This window comes from Fukomys damarensis, unplaced genomic scaffold (assembly GCF_012274545.1).
Source record: "Fukomys damarensis isolate Sample0158 unplaced genomic scaffold, DMR_v1.0_HiC HiC_scaffold_26, whole genome shotgun sequence".
In the NCBI taxonomy this organism is placed as follows: Eukaryota; Metazoa; Chordata; class Mammalia; order Rodentia; family Bathyergidae; genus Fukomys; species Fukomys damarensis.
Window position 1 is genome coordinate 25,539,053 of NW_022900938.1, and position 9,531 is coordinate 25,548,583.

A 9,531-nucleotide genomic window follows, 5' to 3' on the forward strand; every position below is an offset into this window, starting at 1 on the left:
CTATTTACTTAAAAGAGAGAGAGAGAGAGAGAGAGAGAGAGAGAGAGAGAGAGAGAGATGCTGTTCATTCAGAGGAAATAGTGTATGGCTTTAAAGGATTTCTTTTTTACATAGCAGATCTTAGAGGTCTGAGACAGATGAAAGGGCAACTTCTGCTCATGTCGTTATTGGGTTCTTTCTATTATGTTACTCCAGCGTACCTCGGGGGCTTCTCATTGAATGATTACAGTATGTTGCTTTGTTTTTCAGCTAGTGGAAAGAGGAAATAAGAGGCAATGTTTCAAGGCCTAAACTCAGAAGTTGCACATGACACTTTGGGTGTAATTCTTTTGATGAGAAAGAACTAAATCACAAAACCAATCGCAATTACAAGGTGCTGGGTCCTTGGGATGTACCCAGAAAAAAAGACAAAAAGTATTTCTGTGAAAGATTAACAGAATCCCATTAAGAGATAGTTATTTGCACAAAAAATATTTTTAGTTATGAAATTCTGGGTTTTCAAATGGTCGCTTTAGTTATCTTTAAATGCCTTTTTAAAGGTAGGATTTTAAATTAAAATTTAACATATATTGATAAATCACGAGCGTAGTTCAATACATCTTTACTAAGTGAACATACAGATGTAACTTCTACTAGACTGACATAGAGCAAGAGCAGTATCAACATCCGAGAGGCCTCCTTTATGTTTCTTCCTCCTAATTCCACTATCTCACCCCACCGCCACCAAAGAACTCTATTCGGAGTTCCGGCAGCAGATTATACTAGAGTATTTATTTATTTTGTAGTACTGTGGAATTGAATCCAGGGGTGCTTTTCCACTGAGCTACATACTCAGCCCTTCTATATTCTAATTTGGGGCAGGCTACCCCAAATTGTCCAGGATAGTTTACAGCTTTCAAACCTTCCTACGGGTGTGAGTTTGCTCAGTTTTGAACCTTATATAAATGAAAGTATGTCTTGTTTTCAGGTATTTGTTGTTTATTTTTATAGTGCTGGGAATTGAATCTGAAGCCTTATGCATGGTATGTGTGTATGTAAGTATGTGCTTACCACTGACCTACGTCACCATTTTTTTTCTTTTTGAGACAAGGTCTTCCAAAATTGCCTAAGTTGTACCAGATGTAGTGATGGCTGATTGTGTCACTTTGAGTAAGAGAAGATCAACTAAATTGGCTCAGTAATTCCACACCCTAGGGGACACCCGCTTGGCCAGCCAGATCAGCTGGCAATCGATGGGGTGACAGATACTGCAGACAGATCGCCCTCACATTCTTCTCTACAGTAATTTTGTTATTGTTGTTTGATTGTTTTTGAGACAGGGTCTCACTATGTAGTTGAGACTGAACTGGAACTCACTGTGTAGCCCAGGCTGGTCTTGAACTCGTAGCGATCCTCCTCCTGTCTCAGCCTCTCGAGTGCTGGGATTACAGGAGTGCGCCACCACGGCTGGCTTCTCTCCAGCAATTTAAAACGCTCAACCCCAGCCTCTCTCACTAGGAAACTCCGAAGCCCAGAATACACCGGGGTGCGTAAACGACGTGACCCCGCTCCGATGCCACGCGATGCCCTCTGGGACGTGTAGTGCGTGTGTTCGACCTGCACGCTGCCCTCGCCGGGGGAAGGTGCTGTCTGTCGAGGAGTCTCAACTCCCTGGGACGTGAGGAGTGAGCGACAGAACCATGCCTGTATCGTCCCTTGCTGGGCACCAGGAATAACCCTGACTTCGAAGCCTTCGAAACCCACCTACTCTGGGATCCTGCGGAGAAGCTGGCGGACACTGAGGAAAGAGCTTGCCGGCAAGTCAGGGCCGGGCAGAGGCGGCGGTTTTTCTTTTCCCTCTTAGCATGTTTGCGATCCAGTATCTAGAGTTCGGCTGAGAAAGGGAGACACCTTTTGAGTAGTGGGTTCTCTGAAACGCAGGGGACTGGGGTAGAGCTGATCCCAGTCGGTAGGGATCGTAGAGACCTCATTTATCCGGTTCCGGCTCGGGGTTTGTGTCCCTTGCGAACCGCGCCCGTCGTGTACGTATCGTGTACCTTGCTTGTTCACAGCTCTTGTCGGGATCCCACGGTCCTTAAGGCTCCTTCTTTAGTTAAGTGATTTCCTCAAGGTCGTGCAGCTTGGGCAAAATGAGGGGACACCTCTTTTATTTTGTAGCCTTCACTTTCACTTGTGGATGGGTACTGTCTTGAAGATCATTACTTTGCTTCGTGCAGGAGTTTTTATGTAGGCTTGGGACAGGATGTTGTACTCATTACCACAAAATAGGCAGTACAGTCACATGGTTTTTTCTTGTGAATACTTGGCTTGGCCCAGCTGCTGAGAGGGATCTGAGGTATATTTTTAATGATATAATAAGGAGTAAGTGGAGAGAAATCTTTTTTAGTACTAGAGTGCCTAAAAAGTTTTTTTTGTTCTCAAACTTAAAGTTTTTCTAATTTGTAAAATGGAAACACTATGTACCTGGAAGTTTGAGGGAATTTAATCAGATAATGTGTTTTAGAACAGCCCGAATACCCATCAACCGATGAATGGATAAAGATGTGGTATTTTTATACAGTGGGGCACTACTCTGCCGTAAAAAGGATGAGCTTCAGACATTTATAGATAAATGGATGGACCTTGAGACCACACAGTTAAGTGAAATGAATGGGACACACGTTTAAATACTGCATTGCTTCTCTGGTGTGAGAAACCAAAAGTGGGAATAAGGACTAAAATTTATAATAGATATTGGGAAATGGGAAAAAAATGTTCATATGGAAATTGGAACAAGGGAGGAGGGAGGGAAAAAGGAAGGAAAGGACATGAAAAAAAGGGAAAACAAGAAAAAATGGAAACAAAGCTTTTGTACATAGGGAAGGGAGGTTTTACTGATGGGTGGGGTAGGATTACAAACAGGCTGGGTGGGGTAGCCTATGACTCCAGCACTCAGGAAGCTGAGGCAGGACGATTGCTTCAAATTTGAGGCCAGCCTGGATCCCCTGAGGAAACCTTATCTCAAATTTGAATTAATGGCTATTCGTTAGAAATTTAAACGTGATACCTTTATCTCAAACAGTTTTACTTAAAAGGGCAACTCTTAGGGCTTGAGGGTAGCACACTTACATAGTATGTGCAAGGCTCTGGATTCATTCATTCCCAGCACCACAAAATGGGTGGATGAGGAAGATGGCTCTAAATTTAGGAATTTTTTTCTTTTTATGGTCAAATTTGAAAACTTTAAAGTGAGACTTAAACATTTTTTAAAAATGAAATCCAGAAAGAGCCTGTTTGTTGTTTTTAGTTTTGTATCAAATCCTGCTATCTTATTAAGGTTGAGCAAAGTCTGTTAATGTAGGAAATACTTGTTACTTTTAATTTAAATTTTGGGATTAATTTGCTATTAATGAGGTACAAATAACCATGCTAAGCCATTTTTTTTTTTTAACAGAAATTGCCCATTGGAATGTTAGAGTCATCATAAGGGAAACAAAATCATGAAGTTATTTTTATGCCGGCACATTGCACGTAACTCCTAGTTGCAGATGGCTTTCTTTACCTAGAGGGCTGGGGATTTAGCTCAGTGCTGCTGCCGGCCTCACGAGCACAAGGACCTGTAGCAAACAAAACAACAACAACAACAAAACGAAGGATACTAGACTCAATGGCTCTAAATATGTTTCGTCTGAGAGCTACTTGTCCATTCCTCTGGAAAGTGTTTCAGTCTCGACCCTTCAGTTATGAACCACTAATTGTTCAGATGAGTAAGTGTATGGATAAAGAGGAAATATTTGATCTCATTGAAAGAAACAAAGCCACACTTTCGGAAAAGCAAGTGGGACATGCATTTAATGTACTTTGGCGGCTTCAAAGACAGAAGACAAGCTCCATAAAAAATGTTGAATATGTCAGAGACCACCCCCAGTTTCCTACTCTGTATAATTTAACTACAAATAAAATCGAATCAATGAGTGATGATACCCTAGTGGATGTGTTATACATTGCCCAGCGGTAAGTTATTTGTAAATTTCATGGAAATGATTGTAGTTTATTTTTAATTTCCTAAAAATATCCTTAAAATGAAAACTTTTCTTTTCACTTTTCTTACAGTAGTGGGGATTGAATCCAGGTCCCCACACAGGCTAGACAAGTGCTTTATAGATACTGAGTTACATCCTCAACCCTTTTTCTTTTGAGACAGGGTCTCACTAAGTTGCCCAGGTTTGCCTTAAGTTTGTGATCCTTCTGCCTCAGTTTACTGATTAGCTGGACTAATAGTCCTGTACCACCAGGCAGGGCTGAAAATGTGTTTTTTTTTTCTTCTGGAAGATAGTTTTGCCAGGTGTGGTGGCGCATGTCTGCAATCCCAGCACTCAGGAGGCTGAGGCAGGAGGATCACCATGAGTTCGGGGCCAGCCTGAACTGCGTAGTGAGACCATCAAAAAAAAAAAAAAAAGATATTTGGAAGATAGTCTTTGGAGACTGATAGCCTTACACTTTAAAAAAATTAGAGTATAATTAATCATGAAAGTAGAAATAGTTGACTTTGGGTATATAAAACTGGGTAACTGTAGAATTTTATAGAAATATGGTTGGTTAAAGATAATGAGATAGATAATAAAACTTCAGATTAATGCCTGATAAACAGGTAGTAAATTGTATCTTTGTTGGTGTGTTTGTAATTTCTTGGTTCTCATAATTAAATGGTGGTAGATATATATATTTTAGGGGCTATTGGTACAATAAGTTTCTTCCCACTAATGGGGAGGGGAGGGAGAGAAGGAGAACAGGAAATATCTATTAGTCATCATGGTGGTACAACCTGTAATCTGGCACTTGGGAGGCTGAGACAAGGAGATTGCAGATTTGAGCCTAGCCTGGGCAATTTCACAAGACCCTGTTTCAAAATTAAAAATAAAAAAGATCTTGGAACGTAGCTCAGTGTGAAGGCTCCAGATTCAATCCTCAGCACCCCCGCTTCTGCTTGTAGACTCATTTATATTTGATAATTGTTTTGCAAATTGTATTCCACGGCTTGTTGACAGTGTTACTTGCAAAACGAAGTTTTTACTTGCTATTAGAGAAAACTTAAGAGATAAAGTTAAGCATTAAGAAATTTTACATTGGTTGCAAAGAATAAAGCCTTTCAAGTAAATTGGACTCTCTGAAAATAAAGATTTCAGCAGGTGTACAAGGAAAATATTGCAGGCTGTGGTGGTGCATGCCTATAGTCCCAGCACTTGGGAGGCTGAGGCAGGAGGATTGCCCTGAATTTGAGGCCAGCCTGGACTACATAGTGAGTTTAAGGCTAGCCTGCGTTACATACCAAGACCCTATCTGAAAAAGAAAGGGTGGGGGAGGGGGAGGGAGGGAAGGAGGGAGGGAGGGAGAGGGACCCCAAGGAAAATATTAATCTCACTGATGGAAGAACAACAGTTCTCTAGTGACAACCCAACCTTCTGGGGTTATTTAAGTATCTGTAAATGTCAGTATTATACAAATCAGAGATCTATTTTTTTAAGGGGTGGGTGGAGAAGGATCAATATAGGAAAAGGACTTTAGGCCTTACTTCATTGGGGATTGATGTTAGACTAAAAAAGAGAATTTCTTTTTATTTGATTGTCCTTCTAAGATCACAGAGTTTATTCTTCAAGGTACATTAAGGGAATACTTGGTGGCGGCTATCAGCATTTTTTTTGTATTTTGTACACTTTCTCCTATAAAATATGCTTTTAACTAGAATAAAATGATTCATGTTATATATTCTTCTAGCATAAAATGTATTGTTGAACTTTTTTTTTTTTTTTTTTTGAGACAGAGTCTCACTATATAGTTCAGGCTGGCCTTAAACTTACTGTGGAGCCCAGGCTGCCTTAACACTTTCAGCCATCCTCCTGCCTCAGCCTCCTGAGTGCTGGGATTATAGGTATGTGCCAACATGCCCAATGAACATTTTCTTTGTTCAGTGGAAGGCATTTAAATGATCAGATAAAAGTATAAGAGAGCATGAGATAAAATATAGATATTAATTAGACTATATCAAGAAATCTACTGAAATTAGTAGAGCAGGGAGGACTGTACATATAAGAGGAAAATAAATTGAATTTCACTTTTTCATTATAACTTTTGTTATATGTGTTTTTAATGATTTTAAATGAGTGTGTATATAGAATTATTTTGTCTTGTTTTTATTGAGGTTTGGTGTTGCAGCCCATGATCCTCTAGTTGAATCACTGGTTACAGAAGCATGGAAAAGGTTGGACAGGTAAATATTCTGGGTTCATCATCTAAGATCAGGGTTACCCTTTTCAGGGTAAGGACTGTAAATCTTACAAGGAAAGATTGGGAGCTACTGCCTCTCTATTAAACTTCATTTAAAAAAGTATTTAAGCTCAGTTTATTTTGAGGGTTTTTGCTTGTGTAATGTATATTCTTTCATTCTCTTCTTTTTTGGGGGGTCACACTTGCGAGGCAGGTGGTGGAACCACTGAGCTAAATCCCTGGCCCTTTTCTTTTTTTCTTTTATTTTTTGTTATTTGAGACTGGATTTTGTACTGTATTTCAGGCTGGCCTCACTGTGTGGCCCAGGCTGACCTCAAACTTGCAGTAATCCTCCTGTCTCAGTGTCCGAAGTATTGGGATTATGGGTGTGCTACCACACCCCAGTTGTGTTTTTTTTTGTTTGTTTGTTTTTTTAGACAGGGTCTCACTATGTAGTTGAGACTGACCTGGAACTCACTATGTAGTCCAGTCTAGGCTGGTCTCGAACTCACAGTGATCCTCCTGCCTCAGCCTCCCGAGTGCTGGGATTACAGGCGTGCACCACCATGCCTGGCCTGTATATTCTTTCTTAAATAAAGGAAACTATTTCAAATGTTCCCTGACTCAGAAGAGGGAACAATGTACTTTTCCACATAAATGATCAAAATATAAATAGGGTAAAATATGTAACAACTATTCATGGCCTGGCTATTTTAAAACTCTTGTCTGGAAGAGTTTTGCCTCAGAAAGAACTTTGCTGATTGGCTGTGAGTTAAAACCTAGAAGTGCAGGGCCCATAAAAGAAGAAAAGAGGTTAATAGACTGAAAGGCCATGTAACACTTTTTATGGGCATCTGTAGCTGTTGGTGTCACTGTTTTCACGCAGTCAGTGACTAGAACTTATGAGTGATTTAGAAGGTTTTTCCAAGAGTATGGATTGGTATGGTGGCACACCCCTGTCATCCCAGCACTCGGGAAGCTAAGACAGGAGGATTGCCATGAGTTCGAGACCAGCCTAGGCTACATAGTGAGTTCAAAGCCAGCCAGAACTACACAGTGAGATCCTGTCTCAAAAACAGAACAGTACAGAACTAAAGAGAGTACGTTTCAGGTTCACTACTGTAAACAGTATCGATTCTGTACTATTTTCTTTCTTTTTTACAATAACAAAACACTTACTGATATATTTTAGGTGTACATAATGATGACACTCATCATAGGGAATTTGCTCCTGTACATAATACGTCCTGCCTCTTCTTTCCCACACCCTCCGTGCTCAAAATCCCTCTCCCTTCCTATGTGCAAAAGCTGTTTCCATTTTTCCCTTCTGTTTTCCCTTTTTCTTGTTCCTTCATTTCTCCCTCCCCTTCCCTTGCTCCCCTTCCCATTTGAACATTTTCCTTCCCATTTCCCAATATCTGTCATACATTTTAGTCCTTATTCCCACTTTTGGTTTCTCACACCAGAGGTATGTATGTATGTATTATGTATATATGTATGTATATATGTATGTATGTATGTATTTTTTGGTACTGGGGATCAAACTTGGGACCTTATGCTTTCGAGGCAGGCAGCAGAACCAATGAGCTAAATCCCCGGCCAACATTGGGGTATTTAATGTTGTGTGTCTGATTTATTTAACTTAAGAGTGTGGTCTCAAGGTCCATCCATTTATCTATAAATGTCTGAAGCTCATCCTTTTTTATGGCAGAGTAACTGAACTATTTGCTGCACAGAATTCTATAGTATTGTCTGTATTATACACAGTTATATTTTCAGCATGTTGCCATAATTGATAATCATCTAGAAAAAATGTTTGTATAATATATGTGCCACTTATATAACATGTAATATACCTTATTTAAGGTATTCTTCTGAGTATAAGAAAGTAGATTCTATAAGGTTTAGGGTATTCTTTAGGATATTCTTATGTTTATAGATTTAGGGTATTCTTATGAGAATAGGGAAGTACATTCTTTAAGACTATAGGAAGTTCTAGCTGAGATAATAATAGCTCATTTTAGAAAAGCTTCAGCTATTTTTGAAAACTTTGAATCATTTTTTAGCTAGGAATTTAGATGGCTAAGGGCCATTATTAGTGGAATGGGCAAATGGCAGTGAAGAAAAGGGAGGAGAAGAGAAAGGAGGGTTTAAAAAAAACCACAGAACAATTCTCCCTGTAAACCAAATGGAAACCTAGGTTAGAAAGGAAAGGACTGTCTATAAGAAACAACATAAAGGAGGAGAGGTTTGTTACGGCTTACGCTTGGAAGCTTTAGTCCTTGCAGGGCCAGCAGCATGGTGGAAGGGCCCAGCATGGAGGACAGCTGCTCGTGTCATGGCGATCAGGAAGCCAGACCCCACCTTCTGACATCATATCTAACTATAGTGCTCACAGAGTGCAGTCGCCTTCTAAAAACCCCACAGCGATAAGTGCATGAGGATTTGGGGGGCATCCAGATGTAAACCATAACAGGCTGGATTAAATCAGAGGGGTCAGAACAGTTCTCTAGGTTTAGAAATTCTGTGTCTATCTACTGAGTTACAATTTTAGTTTTATTATTTAAACCCACCTGTCTTCTCCACTCCATCCTTGCATGCTCTGTACCCAGAGTCACAGGCGTTTTATCTAGAGTGAGCATGTAATCTTTTTGTTTTTGTTTTTTCATTTTTGAGACAGGGTCTTGTTATATTGCCCAGCCTAGTCTAGAACTTATGGGCTCATTTTTCTACCTGTCTCAGCCTATCTAATAGCTAAAAGGAACTACAGCCATGTATCATGATGCAGACTTGAGTAACCTTAATTCCTTTTGCAAATAACAAGAACTATATACTGTACTTATTATATCTTTTGGGTTAAATTTAGTCATTGTTGGTAACAGGTCAAATCACTTCTTTCCACTCGAAGCAACACTAAGTGTTAGATAAACGATGTGGCATGAATAAATCAGTTGTAAGATAGATTATTTTGGTTTTAGAATTTTTGAAACAATTAAATTACAAATGCACAATTGGACTTCCCAGTGACCAGACTTTTCTTTTGCGATAGAGTCTCACTTTGTAGTTCAGGCCCTCAAACTTAATGGTGATCCTCCTGCCTCAGCCTCCTGATTGCTCGGATTATAGGCACCTGGCAGACGTTTCTTTTTTTCATTTCAAGATAGCTAAGAAGATAATAACTTTGTTCTATTTTTTTTACTTGTAGCATACACACACACACACACACACACACACACACACACACACATTATATAAGCTCTTAACCACACACCTCACATATAAACCATC

The 9,531-nt window shown here is 39.8% G+C and overlaps 1 protein-coding gene across 2 annotated transcripts in view; it reads left to right on the forward strand.

Annotated features, from left to right (window-relative positions):
• The first annotated feature begins 3,436 nt into the window (after nucleotides 1–3,436).
• The window catches only part of Fastkd1 (FAST kinase domains 1), a 30,466-nt gene continuing 24,371 nt past the window's right edge, over nucleotides 3,437–9,531 (forward strand). The window contains exons 1-2 of one of the 2 annotated variants that reach the window (XM_019204980.2): nucleotides 3,437–3,993; nucleotides 6,179–6,247. In XM_019204980.2, coding sequence (XP_019060525.1) covers nucleotides 3,647–3,993; nucleotides 6,179–6,247 — 416 coding nt within the window. In that variant the 5' untranslated portion in view covers nucleotides 3,437–3,646. The remainder of the gene's footprint in view (nucleotides 3,994–6,178; nucleotides 6,248–9,531) is intronic. The other variant, XM_033756268.1, reaches the window with a different exon arrangement.